Source organism: Galeopterus variegatus, unplaced genomic scaffold, assembly GCF_000696425.1.
Source record: "Galeopterus variegatus unplaced genomic scaffold, G_variegatus-3.0.2 Scaffold4010, whole genome shotgun sequence".
NCBI classification, from domain to species: Eukaryota; Metazoa; Chordata; class Mammalia; order Dermoptera; family Cynocephalidae; genus Galeopterus; species Galeopterus variegatus.
This window is the reverse complement of record NW_007730121.1, coordinates 158,179-175,727: the sequence shown is the minus strand read 5'-3', so window position 1 is coordinate 175,727 and position 17,549 is coordinate 158,179. Positions and strand designations below refer to the sequence as shown.

The 17,549-nt window shown below is 45.4% G+C and overlaps 2 protein-coding genes across 2 annotated transcripts in view; one reads left to right on the top strand and one right to left on the bottom strand.

Annotated features, from left to right (window-relative positions):
* Positions 1-1,318, top strand: part of PEA15 (phosphoprotein enriched in astrocytes 15) — an 8,696-nt gene extending 7,378 nt beyond the window's left edge. The window contains exons 3-4 of the mRNA XM_008586514.1: positions 685-840; positions 1,114-1,318. Of these exons, the coding sequence (XP_008584736.1) occupies positions 685-840; positions 1,114-1,178 (221 nt within the window). The 3' untranslated portion in view covers positions 1,179-1,318. The remainder of the gene's footprint in view (positions 1-684; positions 841-1,113) is intronic.
* A 2,269-nt stretch (positions 1,319-3,587) lies between these two features.
* Positions 3,588-17,549, bottom strand: part of DCAF8 (DDB1 and CUL4 associated factor 8) — a 22,349-nt gene continuing 8,387 nt past the window's right edge. Inside the window, exons 5-11 of the mRNA XM_008586513.1 lie at positions 14,196-14,268; positions 13,663-13,720; positions 13,034-13,141; positions 11,082-11,212; positions 6,906-7,025; positions 6,201-6,317; positions 3,588-5,568 (exon numbers count right to left, since the gene is read on the bottom strand). Of these exons, the coding sequence (XP_008584735.1) occupies positions 5,452-5,568; positions 6,201-6,317; positions 6,906-7,025; positions 11,082-11,212; positions 13,034-13,141; positions 13,663-13,720; positions 14,196-14,268 (724 nt within the window). The 3' untranslated portion in view covers positions 3,588-5,451. The remainder of the gene's footprint in view (positions 5,569-6,200; positions 6,318-6,905; positions 7,026-11,081; positions 11,213-13,033; positions 13,142-13,662; positions 13,721-14,195; positions 14,269-17,549) is intronic.

The window sequence follows — 17,549 nt, the reverse complement described above, 5'->3', positions numbered from 1 at the left end:
GAATGTGTTTTATTAGGCCTTGAGTGACAGGGTATATGATAGGTGAGGTGACTGACCTCAGGGCCCCTCAGATATACCATTCTGACTGTAATGTGGACAGAAGGGAGAGAGGCTGAAGGAGGACATGTTACAGTCAGACTATTGCAATGACCAGAGGAGAGGAGACAGGGAAGAAGGTCATCTATAACCTCCTAGAACTGGCCAAGCCATGGAGATCATGCTTTTGGTCACGTCCATGCCTTCTCTCATTTAGAATACCTTTCTCACTGGGCCCAGAATCTCTCTTGCGTTGTCTAGAGATTTCACCTCTCCAGTCCCACATGTGTTGTCAGGAAATTCTTCCTGACTGACTTGGAGGGAAAGTTGGAAACGGATAGTGTGGGTATGGGGTATTTAGAAGGTAAATTAATATTTCTATTGTACCCTCTACCAATATGAGACCTGGTGTCTAACCTAAATCCCTCCTTCTAAATCCATAATCTAGAAACTTCTCTGCCCTTCCTGGGAATAGTCTTCTATACTGTTGTTTGGGTACTTTAGTTTTCTTTTCCTGGCTTAGTAGTCCCCCTTCTCCGAAAACCAATGTGAGCAACTCAGTCTTTTTCTAGAACACGGGTCTGGTGGAGTAGGGGAAGCTGACCTCTACAGCCTAGTTCTGACCCTCATTCTCCTGCCTTCATCCAGATAACCTCTCCTACATTGAGCACATCTTTGAGATCTCCCGCCGTCCTGACCTACTCACTATGGTGATTGACTACAGAACCCGTGTGCTGAAGATCTCTGAGGAGGATGAGCTGGACACCAAGCTAACCCGTATCCCCAGTGCCAAGAAGTACAAAGGTAAGAGGCCATGCCTTTAACATAGGTGCACCCCTGCCCCTGCCCACTGATTATCCTTGTACAGGTTGAGCATCCCTAATCCCCAAATCTAAAACGTTTTCAGCACCAACATGATGCTCAAAGGAAATGCTCATTGGAGCATTTCGGATTTTGGATATTCAGATGATGAATGCTCAACCAGTCCTTGAATTCTGAATGGAGGCTGATGCTCAGTGGGCCTGCTTGGAGTCTCCCAAAACTTCCATCCCTGGACACATCCCTTTTTGCCCCCAGACATTATCCGGCAGCCCTCTGAGGAAGAGATCATCAAATTGGCTCCCCCACCGAAGAAGGCCTGAGCAAGGGGGAGGAAGAGAAGGAAGGTTGGACCTTCATCGGACCACTCCCTTCCCCGATCCTCTAGGGGAGGGGGCAAGAGCAACCCCCCCCATCTACTCATTTACTAACCTGGTCCTAACCCCCTTACTGTGCGCGTGTGTGTGCGAGGAAGGTTGGACCTTCATCGGACCACTCCCTTCCCTGATCCTCTAGGGGAGGGGGCAAGAGCAACCCCCCCCCATCTACTCATTTACTAACCTGGTCCTAACCCCCTTACTGTGCGCGTGTGTGTGCGTGTGCGCACGCTCTGGCTGTCTGTCTATATGTCTAGCTCATCTAGTTCCTCCTCCTTGTGAGGGGATGGGGGTCAGAGGCTAGGAGAGGGGGCTTAGTTTCACCTCTCTAGGGGTAGGTGGGGGCTATTTCTATGCAAATAGAAATTGGCACATTCTTCCTACATCCCTTTCCTCCACTCTTCCCCCACATCTTTAAGGTGTGGAAGCAGAACGGACCTGCATTTTCCTACATTGAAGAGCTTAGGTATGGGTGAGGTATGGGAGAGGTGCGTGGACCTGAGGAAAAGCAGTAGGGAGGAGGGGAGGTGAAAAGGCTACCCAACCCCCACCTGGAAAGGTCAAACAAAAGCCAGAGTTCAGAGTTTATTCCCCGTACTGGACTGGCTGAAGAGTCGTTTCTTGCTGTTCCTCAGGTTGGAGGGCCTGGGTGCCAGCAGGTCCCTTCTTGCTCCCCTCTCATGGGCCTAGGATGGGTAGGAGCCAGGGATCTAATGAGAGAAGTCCACTGGATCCTTTCCTGGTCCCAAAGATCCAACCCCATGGTGCAGCCAGCATTAGATGCCCCTGTCCATTTTTGCTCCAGAGAGATTATGCTGGGAACATGCACCACTGAGCCTGAGATGGGGATTATGGCAGAGAGAGGGGAGGTCCCCTTTTCCACTTCTTTATTCCTACTCGGACTGTTGCATACACTGACCCTGAATCTAGGGAGGTTGGGGAATGATATCCTTAGGTTTTAACCCCAATCCTGCCCCCACCTAAAGGATCCCAAAGTGGTTACTACAGGCAACCTTCCCTCTCTCCTTGGTAAAGAAAGCCGGAAAGAAGAGATGTTAACTACAGTGTTTTTCTTTGCACTGACTCCCCACCCCAATTCAATCAGGAGGGAACTTGGTAACCCTTCTCACTTGATATCCTGGCCCCTTGGCCTTGTTGTTGCCTCCTAGCCAAATCACTAGAGTACAGTGAGTGACCCCAGCCTCCTGTCTGTCCCAAGATGCCCTTCCCCACCCTGACCGTGCTAACTGTGTGTACATATATATTCTACATATATGTATATTAAACCCACACTGCCATGTCTGCCCTTTTTTGTGGTGTCTAGCATTAACTTACTGTCTAGGCCAGAGCTGTGGTGGGAGGGGAATGCCACAGTGAAGGGATTGGCAGAGTCAAATTGCTACATAGTCCAAACAAAAAAGAAAGCCTTTAAAAAAAAACCCAAAAACATTAAAATCACATGCAATCTCAGAGACTATTTAGGGAAAGTTGAAGTTAAGAGCTTTTATGATGTGGAAGCAAAACTTTAGTGGGAAGGGAGCGCTGGCTGTCAGAAGATGGAGGAAGCCAGACTGTAGAGAGCATCCCTGACTCCTTGCCCAGCCCAGCCTGTCCCCTCTGGCCACTGCTGCAGACACCTGCCTTAACAGACACACCTTGAGGACTCCATGGTTTTGCCTTAAAGGACATTCCCAAGTCTCCCCAGCCCTGTCTGGCTTCTCCCTTAAGAACATAGAGATACTTGTAGAATTGGGTGGTCAGGGAGACATGAGCATAAACTGTCCCTCTGTTAGGGATATATGACAGTAAGAGAGAGAGAGGGAATAAAGAGCCTTCTTTTTGGAGGAAATGGGAGGAGAAAGACAGGGTTATTTTCAGCAACTCTAGTAGTTTCTCTGTAAGGCAAAATAATCTAAAAAGACTAACCTGCCCTCCCCACCCCTTGTACTACTGTGAGATTGCCCCTACCCTGAGCGCTCCTCTGTCTGCAGTGTGCACGGCCTTGTTCTAACCCTGGAATAAAGGTGAATGATTGTACTGTACCTGCTTGATTCTAGAATTTCTATGAGTGACTTAGACTTTGGAGCTTTTGAATAACCAGGAAGAAAGGGGGAGTATCCCCACATCCATCACTGCAGCCTGGAATAAGGGCTGAGAAAACAACCCAAATAGTACCCTCCCCACCCCCCCCACCCCCCTCCTAAGTATCACTGAGCTAGATAGAGCCTATTCCACTTACAATAGTCTCCAACTGGAACCTAGACTGGACTTCCTAAAATTGTTAACATGGGCCCCTACATTGGAAGGAGCAAAAACAACCCATCATGAATGAATGGACCACATACCACACAGAGCAGCAGTCAGGAAAAAAAAGCTTTACTGAGAGAAAATATAACAAATTTCAGAGTGCATGGTTTTTAGCCCACCTCATTATCCTACTAGCAATAGGAACACAGACCACTTGGTCACCACACATTCCCTACCTCAGGGAGGAAGTGCAGCAGCTAACATCTGGTCTGAGAGCTGCTAGGAAAAGGGCCAGGAGGAAGGAGTGTCTGGGAATATCATCCTCTCACTCTTCCTCTCCTTCCTGGCCTATTTAGTGGAATTTGACTGTCCCAGGATGCAGAATTCCTGATTGGATCTTGTAGAAACTGGGGCAAAGAAACAGCAGCAAAAGCAATTAACAAGAATTCAATTGGGACTTTCATACTCAGTGACAAGTGATATGACAGGTGTCCAGGCCCCAGCCACCATAATCAATCCTTAGATTACTGACTTGTCCCTCAATCCCAAGATACCAAGAGGTGAACAAAGTATAAAGTTGAACCCAGGAAGTTTTCCCTTCATTCTTCCATTAGGAAGGAAGCTGTTGAGGAGGGGGGATGGCTTAAAAAATCAAGCAGCTAGAGAGAGAGACAGACACAGACAGACACTTCTGTCATACATAGTACCAGGAGTGAGAGTTTGCAGTGGCGTCACCCTTCCTGAAGTCACAGTTTGGACAAATCTTAAAGACAGGCCAGCTTCTGGTTAGAAGAGGCATCCTGGGAACTCCCACAAAACTTAAGTAGAGGTAGGAGATCTGAGGCAAAGAGTTGTGAGTTATCTCCTGTTTTTCACAACCCCCACATCAAGGTAGGGAAGCGGGAAAGGGCAGAGCTGAGATCTTTCCATTCTTGAGCTTCCTAAACTGTAAGGGATAACCCCCAATCTCTAATGGCCATACACAGAGTAAGCTGACCCCAGGTGTCACCTCCACATCATTACTCTTACTCAGTCTTCAAGTCCCTTTATTGCATTCATAGAGAATATATAGGTATTTAAACTTTGACAATAATTTTAACTTGATACATCCAAGTCTGACTTGCTTTTTAATATATTCATAGATATAAAATTAGGCCTCTAACAGTGATAAGGACAGGGAGATTGCCGCCAAACAACTTAAAAAAAAAAAAAGAAGAGGTAAAATCCTTCCTATACCTCTTCCACCTCTGCTCCTCCTTCCACCTCTCCCCAACCTCCCTCACCAGACCTGTTTAGGGTGTGATGAGATGAAGAGAAGAGAGTGAAGGATACATAATCAAGTGCAAAACACTGTGATAAGTACAGAGAATGAACAAGGTGGGGAAAAAAAAGTGAAGAGTGTAGGATGGTTAGGGGCTCTAAGGACTTCTCAGAAAAACAGAATCTTGAGGTGGGGTTGCTCAGAGCAAAAAAAAGAACAAAAACAAAAAAACTGTCAGAGACTTTAGAAAACCAAGGGGAAAAGGTCAAAAACCTAAACCAAAGACAGAGTGGCATTCCTACCCCCCACTCTGGCCCCTTGGTACTGAACAGCCATTTGTTCCCCCTACCCCACCCCCTATTGAAGAAACAAGGGAGATTAAAGAAAAAAGAAACCCCATTCCCTATCCTAAACCAGTTAACGAAAAGGCTCCCCTCTCCACTGCCAAAAAAAGCTTCGGGGAGAGGCCATTTCTGCTGAGTCCTATGCACCTCTCCACGGAACCCCATTTCAGGGTTCAATTCCCACTCTTGGGTACTTTCTGTTGGTTCGTTCCCCTCTGGTTTGTCCTTCTCCTGGGATGTCTTTCTTTTATCTAAAGCAAAAAGTCCAAAGTGCGTTTCTGCTGAATGTAAAGGCCTGGGACAGGAAAGGGTTGCCCAGGAAGGATCGGGTTGGCAGCCCCAGCCCACCCCTTCTAGGTATGAAGCCTCAGGATGGCATGCACTGCACCCGGTCGGGGCCCTCCTCCTCGTCCGATGTGTCTGAGCTGCTGGGAGACTCATCAGAGTCCGCGTCTGTGGCCCCAACCCCAGGTTCTCGCCAGCGCTGTGGGATGGGAAAGGCCTGTTAGTAACTTTCCTGGATGGAACAAGGACAAGCCTGTTAGGTCCTAGCTATAACTGAGATGCTCTAGGCCAGGGATCAGCAGAATTTTTCTTAAAGGGACAGAAAGTAAATATTTTAGACTTGTAGGCCATATGGTATCTGTCGCAACTACTCAACTCTGCCACTGTAGCGTGAAAGCAGCCACAGACAATACATAGAATGGGTGTGGCTGCATTCCAGGAAGATTTTATTTACCAAAACTGGCAGCAGGCCAACTGCCACTTTGCCAGCCATTGCCCTAGGCCTCTTCTGTCACAAAAGGAAAAACAGAAGGATCACCTTGAGATTTATTATTTCTTCTCAACTTCTTCCCACCCTCCTGCCTTTGCCTTTATGAAGATAAAACTATGCATGTATGGTGACCGAGAACAAGAGCAGACACCACCCCTTTCTGCTGGTGGCTCCTCCAAGGGTACACCAGGGCTCAGATGGGTATAGGGGACAATGGATAAGAAACCCAGCCAACACCACCTTGTCCCTCCTTAAAGTAGTGAGGAAGTGAGCACCGGAAATTTTTTTAGCACTTATGAGAGGGTCACTGCCCTTGGGAGCTCACTTCCACCCTAGCTTACCCGGTGATGGCGTCTCTGTCTCAGGTGATGCATGAGGAACCAGAGCATGTGGCTATCGAACAAGTCAGTGTGGTGCAAGCTATCTTCATCCCGCTCCCGCTTGTTCTTCTTAATCACCTGGAACACAAAAGGGTTGGGGTTGGGGGACAGCAATGAATAGGGACCCTGGACCTGATCAAGAAGGCTGGTGTTCTATCCCAATAAAGCTTCCCTTGGGAGCCCTTAAGCTGAAGTGGAACTAGATTAGATTAGGAAAGGATACCTCAGGTTTAGCCAGTAAGAAGGTGAGAGGCTTTAAAATAGAATTCTGGGCCAGCCCCGTGGCTCACTCGGGAGAGTGCAACGCTGGGAGCGCGGAGGCTGCGGGTTTGGATCCTATATAGGGATGGCCGGTGCGCTCACTGGCTGAGCGTGGTGCAGACCACACCATGCCAAGGGTTGCAATCCCCTTACCGGTCAAAAAAAAAAAAAGATAATTCTTCCTGAAGATGCTCCCTACCCCCATCCTATTACCAACCAGAGGCACTTCAAAACTGCCTCTTGGAGCAAGACTGTTCCTACAGTGGCAATGACAGGAATGTGGGAGAGGGTGTTACAGCAGTGACTCTAAAGAACTGGGCAGCAAGTTACTCCTTTCTATAATAATGAAGAATCATAACAGTATGTGGATAAGTAGAAAGAAAAGAACTGCGGTCAGCCACTTACATCCTTTAACCCTGTCAGCTCAGTGGAAGCTTCAGCAGTGGGTGCCCAGATCTTCACATCATGGTCTAGGCCACTGGTTGCTAGAACAGGCAGGTGAGGGTGGGGCTCAAGACAGTTTACCTGGTCAGGAGAAAAGGAAAGCACAGGTTCAGGGGTGTGTGGGAGTAGGGTTTAAAAACTACTACTCACCTCGAGCCAAACAATTGCCCTCATCAGGGCTGAGGCAGCTGTTGGAAAGGCCAGCCCAGCCATCCTGAGCCTAGGCCAAAGGGCCTGGGGGATAGAGGAAACACCAGACATAGACTGGGTATATGACCAGGCCTATCTATATCCTTTCCTATGGATAGGTCAGGGGTGGCTTCATCCCCAGACATGGCCCTCGGGATGGGTGAGTGACTGGCCAAGCTTAGTGCTCGATTCACAAGAAGGGAGTGAGATCCACATGACCTCATTCACTCCAGGTTCCAAAGCTCCAACTTGCCTGAAGCTGGAAAAAACCAGTGGCTTTCACCAAGTGGCAAATAAGTTTTTAAAAATGAAGAAAGCAGTAGCTGCCACTGATTCCCCAGAGAAGAGTCAGAGAACAATTACATTTACTTGGCACTGTTTACTAGAAATAAAGGAAGGTACAGGGTGAGAAGAAGAGGCTGAGCTTCGGGTGGGGTTGGGGCAGAGAGAATGGCAGCTCATGTCTGGTGGGAACCCTGTACATCCCAGGGGACAGCATCCTGCTACCTGCCCTGAGAAGATAATAAGCTCAGCTATAGGGCAGCACAGTGCAACAAGGCAACTTCCTCAGACCCCCACAGCCTCAATCTCTGCTCCCTCCAGGTACATTCACTGAAAAGGAGAAATGAACTATGGCATGCAGGCCTTCTGGCTTAGGCAGCTTCCTTCTGTTTCAAAGCACTCATGCCCCCTGCTGTCTGACTTGAAAACTTGAGGTTCCCAGGCAGGGCAGGGCAGTTCCCATCCCCACCAGAAAAACTAGTTTCAGATCAAGCTGCTAAAGCATTTTCGGGCTTTTAGTCAGAAAAGAAAGGCACCCTGCCTTGCAGTTGCCCTACAGTCCAAGAAAACAACCGTTAGCAAAAAGCCTCTTCTAGTTCTCTCTGGACCAACCTCCCCTGCCTTGCCTGTACACGCAGAGAGAGCAGATGAGGAGAAGCCAGGGGCAGGTGTGGAAAATATGGAAAATAAAGCTAACCTACAGACTTCCAACCTTCTTTGACTTCCATTTTACAAATAAACAAACAAATGCTCAGAAAAGATTGAAGTCTGAGCCTAAGAGTAAAATAGAAAATCCATTTTTTTTCCTCTTCCCCTATTTCACTTATTGGCTCATAACAAAGTTTGTATTGGGGCATTTTTAGGCAGTGCATTTAGAGCATGAGGAAGCACTAGAAACAAACACCACTGCCTGGAAATATTATCAAAAGATATGTGACAACTTACACATACAAACCTGAACTCATTCATCCATCTCCTGATAAGCTCTTGCTACACATCTGTACTCTAAGCTAGCTCTGCTTGAACGAGTCAGCAAAATAAAAAAGTACAGGGGAACAATTCCTTGGAACTTTAAGGACAAAGCCAATGGCAAAAGGAACAAGAGAATAAATTACATACAGTACCTGAGTTGGAGCCTGCAGGGGGAGCCGACAGAGAACTTCTGGGCCAGGGTACCTGGTCACTTCACCAGACCTGTCTGAATGCCAGGACTTATCCTGTCAATAATGCCTGAGCAGAGAAAAGAGCTCTGGCCTTAGATGACTGGGCTGGGGGAATGTAGGGAATGGGATGAAGCATCAAAGTGCTCTTGGGAGACTAAGGAGCTGTCCTTTGCAATCACCCCCCACCCTTGTTCCTGTGAAGCTGAATGGGAACAAAGAAAGGACCCAAAAACAGAGTCAGGAGACCTGGGCAAGGTGGACAATAACTTCTAAGATCGCTTCTGTTTCTAACATTCTGCTTTATGATATAGAACTACTATAAGTTTATATGGAGGCTGGTGCCTGGTGATCCCCATCGCTGGAAGGTTAGGACAAAAAAAACCAAAACAAAACAGGGAGTCAAGTGAGGACCACATGGATCATTCAGCTTACACAGAGGCAAGCACAAGTAAGGAAACTCATTGCAGAGGGTTGTCCCTCTATGTCTTGTTCTAGTCTCTCACTCTTAGGACCACTAAAACTCAGGCCTAGGGCCCACCCATCCCAAGTAGATACCCTCCCCACATGAGCACCTCAATTACTCATCAAACCCTGGTTTGGCTGAGCTGAAAGCAACCTGGCCTGCAGAGTGCTTTTGGAGAACGGACAAGTGCTGGCCTGGGAAAGGGCATTCAGCCCTGCATCTCTCTGGAACAGAATGCAAGACAATAGTTTATGATCAAGAAAGGATTCACCAGCCCCTTTTGACTTCTTTCTGACTACATGCCTACTGCAAAATTCTCAAATTAGGACTCCAGAGTTTTGGATTTCTTCACTGCAGATGATAGAGGGGGACCTATGGAAGAGTAGGAAATTAAGCAGGGAAGAGGGAGACACACCTTGAACTTCTAAGACTCCTCTCCACTTGCATTCAGACCATAGAAGCCCTGAATCTCTATTGGTCCCAGGTCCCCAAAATTTAGAGGAAACCCGAAGAAAATATGAAATACCCCCATACCGGGTAAGAAAAATTCAGGAAGGAATGGGATCCTGTTTGCAAGGAGCCATTCTAAAACCACTCTCCGGATAAACCTCATCAAGAGATGGCTGGGCTCTTTGAAGTTCCCCAAAGCTCAGAAGGAATGAAAAGCAAAAGAGACCAAGCTGTCTCAGTCATTCCTTAGAGGCCCAGGGTAACCAGACTATCTTGGGTAATCAGTACAATATAGTCTTCCAAACTCTCTCTTTCCTATCGTCTATGGTCTAAAAACCTCACAACAGAAAGCTTAAACTCTTTCCTAATTCTATGACTCAAAAAAGAAAAAAAAGATGATGTGGTTAACTAGATACATCTTAAGAACTAACTACTCTTTACTCCCTAACTCAATCCTCACTCTGCCTCTATGCCCTATCCCCACAGAGATTGTCTGCAGAACTCAAAGGACAGGCAGACCATGATATGATCGATCATGGGTTATACAGCATGCCACTAAGCCACTATTAAAAAAAAAAATTTTTTTTGCCACATTTGCTTTCTCCCCATATATACACATATACACTGTGTGCTCGTATCCAGCTGAATCTAAGCATGACACTTCACTTCTAAATACTTCAACACGTATCTCCTAAGTATAAGGATGATATTCTACATAAATAGAACCATTACCACATTAAATAAATTTAATATTGAATACCACGTTATCTAATGTATAAAACATACTCTGATTTTCCCAATTATCAAAAAAAATGCTCTTTATAGCTTTTATTTATTGATCTAGGATCCATTCAAGATCACCACTTAGGGCTGGCCCCGTGGCGCACTCGGGAGAGTGCAGCACTTGGGAGCGCAGCGGCGCTTCCACCGCAGGTTCGGATCCTATATAGGGATGGCCGGTGCACTCACTGGCTGAGCGCGGCGTGGGCGACACCAAGCCAAGGGTTGTGATCCCCTTACCGGTCACACACACACACAAAAAAACAAAACAAAACAAGATCACCACTTAGCTTACATAAAGGATGAGACATGGAGACATCTTTAGCATTGTGTGGGAGGGTGTGCCGTGAACTCTAAAGCTTTTTCTTTTGGAAGTGGTCCATACCTAGACATAAGTTATATCACTCACACAAAAAAAACAAAACAAGATCACCACTTAGCTTACATAAAGGATGAGACATGGAGACATCTTTAGCATTGTGTGGGAGGGTGTGCTGTGAACTCTAAAGCTTTTTCTTTTGGAAGTGGTCCATACCTAGACATAAGTTATATCACTCAGGCCAGATGCTCTTCCCTAAGATCCCTCTCTCTTCTCAATAAACCATGCCTTAAAGGGACAGAAGACAGGAAAAAGGAGAATATCTCATTAAAACCTCAGCACCCCCAGGCTACACTGCCTTTTAATTTAGCTGCTTGGACCTCTACAACATGGTATCACACGGTCATAGTGAGAATTCAGTGGTTCTGCTAAAACCTACCTTAACGACAGGAGAGACTAGGGAGCCAGCCAGCTCCGCATACCATACTCACCACGCCTCCCTTGTCCCCCTCCATGAACTGAATGATCTGGCAGGATGACTTCTCCCAGAGGAAGATGTGCCCGCAGTCACTACCGCTCACCACAAACTCACTCTTGGGGCCATAGAAATTGACACCTTTTACTGAAATGATAAATGCAGAAACAAACTACATGAAGGTTGGTATCAGGCCCATACGAATTTACAGGGAATTTAGATCACAAACTTAATCAACTGAGAGCCAAACAATTCCTTTCATTTTCACAAAACACATCAAGAAATTATGCATGTATAATAGATATAAGAATCACACCAGTCCCAGAGACTATTTATATTGTCCCAGAGTTCCACAGGGCAGAGGAGTCTGCAGTCCCTTATCTTCACAGTTCACTCATGTTGTTGTGTGGTTTGTTTGTTTGTTTGTTTGTTTTGGCAGCTGGCCGGAACAGGGATCCAAACACTTGACCTTGTTACAAGGCAGCGCTCTAACCAACTGAGCTAACCAGCCAGCTATAGTCCCTTATCAACAGCCTGAGTCTCATTGGTCTATACCCCATCAGGCAACGATAGGCTTCACTAATTTCTTACCTGCCCCAACCTGAATCGCCCCAACTCTGGCCCACTCCTTGGTAGCACTGTCCAATGCCCTAGGACTATCCTTGGTATGTGTACTTCATTAGTACCTTGTCAATGTATCTTGAGTCTCAGTTGATCTGAGACTGATGGAGGTAATGCCACAATGGCCTATAAGAAGCAACTGAACTGTGCTTGCTACCAGGGCTCAGAATAACAAAGCTCCACTCTCTGAAATTAGTTTAAAAAAAAAAGCCAGGAGTTCCAACCTGTATGGCCAATTCTGCACTAGCCACAAGATTGGCACCCTTCCTTTTGTCTCCCTGTAGACTGAGATCCAAGTACAGATTTTTTCCTCCCTTCTCACCAGCTGACGAGATAAAGGAAAACTGTCTAACTGCTGTCTCCAAGTCAAAATTATGGCAAATATCTGTTGGGAGTGGTAATGACAACAAAGAGTAATGACTCTCCAACTTTTCTGTACTTCAGAATCACATGGGGAGCTTTAAAAAAAAAATCTCAACGCTTAAGTTGCACCCCAAATCTATTAAATCAGAACATATGGGGGTGGGAGCCAGGCATCAGTATTTTTTTTTTTTTAAAAAGATGACCGGTAAGGGGATCTTAACCCTTGACTTGGTGGTGTCGAGCCAGGCATCAGTATTTTTTTTTTTTTTTAAAAAGATGACCGGTAAGGGGATCTTAACCCTTGACTTGGTGTTGTCATCACCACGCTCACCCAGTGAGCTAACCGGCCATCCCTATATGGGATCCGAACCCGTGGCCTTGGTGTTATCAGCACCGCACTCTCCCAAGTGAGCCACGGGCCAGCCCAGGCATCAGTATTTTTTAAAGACTGTCAGGTGACTCCAGTATGCCACAAAGTTTGGGAACCATGGATACAGAGCAAAAAAAGGCCAATCATTCACTGCAAACTTGGGCTAGGTACTACCACTATTCATCTTCCTCTGCTTCATTCAAAAGCTTTTCTTCCTCCCTCCCCAGAGGTACAAGCTCACGCCTTATTTTAGGCAATTCAGTACCACTGACTAAAGAGGGCTTTCCCTGACTCCCTAACGAGCCCTTTGTGCCTATTCTGAAGTTACCTGAAATCATAAGAAAAGAAAAAAATAGTCAGTCTAGTCTCCTTATGCCCAAACCAGTTAGAAGTAACATCATTGCACTGGTAAGAGATGCTCTTGAGCCCTCTTTCCTCTAGCATAGTGAAGAAAACATGAAAACTCCAGCCCAACTGGGGACAACCTCTCACTGCCCACAGTAATACAAGCAGTCTACTCCTTGGGTAGTTCCCATTTGCACAACCTGAATGAGATACTGTGTTTCTCCAAGCCAACAGACTTGAGCCACAGAATCCTAGAAAGACAATCTCACCTGTGGCATTATTTCTGTGGCCCTTATATCTCTTAACATACTGGGCCCCATCACTGTGAGAGGCATTGAATAAGTAAATGTCTTCATCATTGTAACTGGCCAGGAGCTCTGCCAAGAACAAGAACACAGCAGTGAAGGCAAAGGCTGAAAAAAAAGCAGGGATGAGGAATTGGGGGTTGGGGTGGGGCTTCTTGCCAGTAGTGCCCCCTCCTAATACCCAGGTATAGCACCCATCTTAGTTAGCTGGAACAGCAGGCAAGTCAGGTTATATAGGGTATATATATAGGAACACACTGCCAACCCAGGGGTAGCAGAATGCTCAGGAAAATCATGCCCATTAATTCAAGAATGAGTCAAAGGCAATAAGAACCTGCTCAGGCAAGTAGCCTGGGCTTCAGGACACACTCTGCCAAATATCATCTGCAGCATTCTGCAAATGGTGCCTGGCATCTCCAAGGGTCATCTGCTGCATCCTCCCACTATGTACTCACCATCAACAACTACTCCCCGCTGCTCCACTTGGAGCTGTAGCACAATGGTGAGCACTGGAGGGCATATGCCTCACTGGCTTGGCAGCTCCCTAGACAGAGGGGGCATGCCAGCCTAGGAGCTGGGCCCTGCTCACGTACCTGTGCCGTCGTGGCTGTACACAAGACAGGTGATGTTTGCTTTGGACTCACTGTTCACCTGCAATAAGGAGCAGATACTGACTGATGCCCCACCCCCACCCCCCATTTGTTATACCACCTTTAGGAAACAGATTTTCCTTCAAATTCCCCTATATTTTCTCTCAGAGATTGGGAGAGAAAGACAGAGATAGGAGTACAACCAACGAAATGTAACTACCTCAGGGGGAGAGTCTTTAGGGCCTTCTCTTGGCTGACTTCTGTGTGCTAGCCATTTTATATACACTGTCTCATTAGGCCTCACCACCATGGCAAGGCAGTTATTGTTATCTCTATTTTGTCAATAAGAAAACTGAAGCTAACAGAGGTGAAGTGACTGCCCAAGATCACAAAGCTGTTAAGTGGTGAAGCCAGGATTCCAATCCAGGTGTCTGACTCGAAAGTCCAAGCTCTTCCCCACCATACCAACAAGTTCAGGGGTAGCCTTGGGGTCAAGTCAGGGAAGCCTGGAGCCACTGACCCTTCATGAATCTTACCAGATGATGAGGACAGAATTTCTTGAGTACTCCATTATTCTCATTCTCATCAATTTTCCTCTGGTCATAAATCCTGTGGTTGAAGAAGCAATAAAAATATCAAAACAGGCAAACTGATCCCTTGAGGAGGTACAATTTGATGTAGTGGCAGGAAGCAGCCAGATTAGATGCAGATAAGGGACATTTTCCCAACCAAGCTTCTGGTTCATGCTCTTCCTTAAAGGTCCTCCCCTTCCCAATGCAATTCCAAATCTTAACACTTTCATCCAGGTACGTCTCATTTCAAATAGCAATCCTCAATTATATTATTTTGAAGTGGCTTATCTCTCCTTTCAACTTCTGTATCACTATTTCTTTTCACTGAAACAACTAACATTACTAGAGTTTTTTATGTGTATGTTACCTACCCAAAAGTGTTTATTACTCATGGGCAGAGTCCATGCTTTATATGAGTCAGTGGGTTTTCAATCCTTCCTCGAAACCTTCTTATTTTGCCAGCTCTCCCTCAAATATTTATGACACATATATCACGGGTCAAGTAATATGCTAGATGCTGGAAATCCAGTGAGGAACAAGGTAGATCCAGTCCTTGTCCTCACCCATCAGTCTCCTCCAGTTTCAGAGCCTATCTCTCTGTAGCTGTTCTTAATCTCATCCCTCCAGGGACCTTGTTTGATTGACTGGCCCATTTGTCAACTGCTTCCTTATCACTTTCTGCCCATTTTCTAAAAATCCTTCTACTGACTATCCTTTCCTACTACTGCTTTTTCTCTCTTTTCTCTTGCACTCAAATTACTGAAAAGAGCGATTTACATTCAATAATTTCACTTCCTTACTTCCTATGCACTTCTCAACCCATCCCAATATGGCTTTAAGCCATCAACTCAACACTGAAACTTCTCTGGCTAAAGTCATCAGTAACCTAACTGCCAAAGCCAAAGAGATATTTTCATGCCTTTCTCTCTTGTCCAGATCTTGTTCGCTACTCATTCTGTGAATCACCTTCTTTTCTTGGTGTCCAACCACTCTTCAAAGTTGTTCAGGGCTTGTCTTTCTTTGTCCAGCCCTTAAATGATGATGTTCCCCTGCTTAGTCTTTTTTTTCTTGGTGGCAGGCCTTTACAGGGATCCGAATCCTTGACCTTGGTGTTATCAGCACCACACTCTAACCGAGTGAGCTAACCGGCCAGCCCTCCACCTTAGTCTTAAACTTTCACCTGACTCTGTACTAGGGAATTTTAACCTAGAGTCCAAGTAGTATGTGAAGCTCCAGCAACTGTGCTTATGTGCATTTTTCTGGGGAGAAAGGACCACAGAAAGGCCTCATTATATTCTCAAAGAGGCCAGATTCTCAAAAGAGGGAAAAATCCTGCTCTGCACTTTCCTTTGGTGATCAAATTCCATTACCAATGCTCCAACTACCACCTATACATGAATATATGACTTAAGTATGACTTAAATCTGTATCTCCACACCACACTTATTCTGAGCTCTAGATATATATCTACTTGACAACTGGATGTTATAATGAGATGTCCAAAAGCAAACTCATTCTCCTTCTCCCAAAATTAAACTAATTCTAAACCTACCCCTTCCCCCCTGATCTTTGTTAAGGGCACCATCCTAAATTCAACTGGCCAAATCAGAAATCAGGTCCCTTTCTCTCCTGTATAGCTAATTTTTTTCCCTGGGTATATTTTTGGACTATATCTTCTTTCTCCACTCCTTGTCATTTTAAAATTTTTATTTATTTGGTTAGTTGGAGATGCCGAGGATTTCCTTGTCATTTTTTGCCTAGATTACTGTAGTATCCTTCTAACTGATTTCCCTGCTCATACTGCCACCAGAATTATGTCTAAAATGCAAAATTTTATGTAAATCCCCTGCTTAAATTTCTTCAGTAATTTTGTACTATCTACTGAATGAAGTTTAAGTTCCTTAGTACAGCTGCCTACCCTCCAAGACCCTATACATTATACCAAAAAAAAACCCCCCAAAACAACAAAAACACTGTTTCCTTGAACATACCACACCACATCTTGTTATCATACCTCTATACATATTGCTCCCTTTACCTGAAATACTTATTTCCCATCTGTCTTTAATACTTCCTCTTTGAGACCCCCCAAAAACAACAAAAACACTGTTTCCTTGAACATACCACACCACATCTTGTTATCATACCTCTATATATATTGCTCCCTTTACCTGAAATACTTATTTCCCATCTGTCTTTAATACTTCCTCTTTGAGAAAAAACAGCATAGTGGAATGGTTTCCACTGTATTTAAGTGGTCTGACCTGAGTTCACATACTGACTGGTACTTAGAAGCTGAGTAAGACTGGTTAAGTTACTTAATATCTTATATATGTTTCTCCAAAATTCTCCTTAAAGAGAGAGACAATGTCCGGTCTGACCTGAGTTCACATACTGACTGGTACTTAGAAGCTGAGTAAGACTGGATAAGTTACTTAATATCTTATATATGTTTCTCCAAAATTCTCCTTAAAGAGAGAGACAATGTCTAGCGAAAGGTGTTTCTACAACATAGTAAATCCTGCATGAATAAATGAATAAATTTTTCACAATCCCTTGCTTTATATCCTGCATAATAAAGAGAATACCCAGGAAATGTTCGCTAAATGAAAAAAAAAAAAAAAGAGGGGGAGAAGAAGGCTATACTACTAATTATTACCCTTCAGCAAATTTATCAGCCAATAACCAAATTTTTTTCTCTTAACTAAGTTTAAATCAACAGCTCTCAAATGTCACTAGACAATTCATAAATTTCAGCAGGTCAGCAAATTAGTAAAAATATAATTAAATAATAATCAAGACCCATGGGGTGCTTTTCGGTATATGGACCATTCTGTGTTCCTCTGTATCTAATGTCCACCAATCACACTGCCAAATCCACCACCACAGGATTCCTCTGATACACTCTCCTTTTCTTCACTTCTGTAAATTCTTAAACTAACCCTAAGTAGAATTTAGTAAGGACTCACACCTATACCTCTCTTGCACTTGCCTTTTTTTCTCTTCTTTTTTTTGGTCATAAGCCAAAAAGCATGTCTCCCCAAAGCTTCCCTTAAATGGTTCTTCAGAATCCTAAACTAAGGGCCGGCCCGGTGGCGCACTGCTACAGTGCGCTGCTTGGGAAGCATGGCAGCGCTCCCGCCGAGGGTTCGGATCCCACATACAGACCGGCCGCTCACTGGCTGAGCGAGGTGCGGGAGCAACACCGAGGGTTGCGATCCCGTTGCCGGTCCCGGTCCGGTACGGGCGCGACACTGAGGGTTGCGATCCGTTGCCGGTCACGAAAAAAGACAAAAAGGAAAAAAAAAAAAAAAAAAA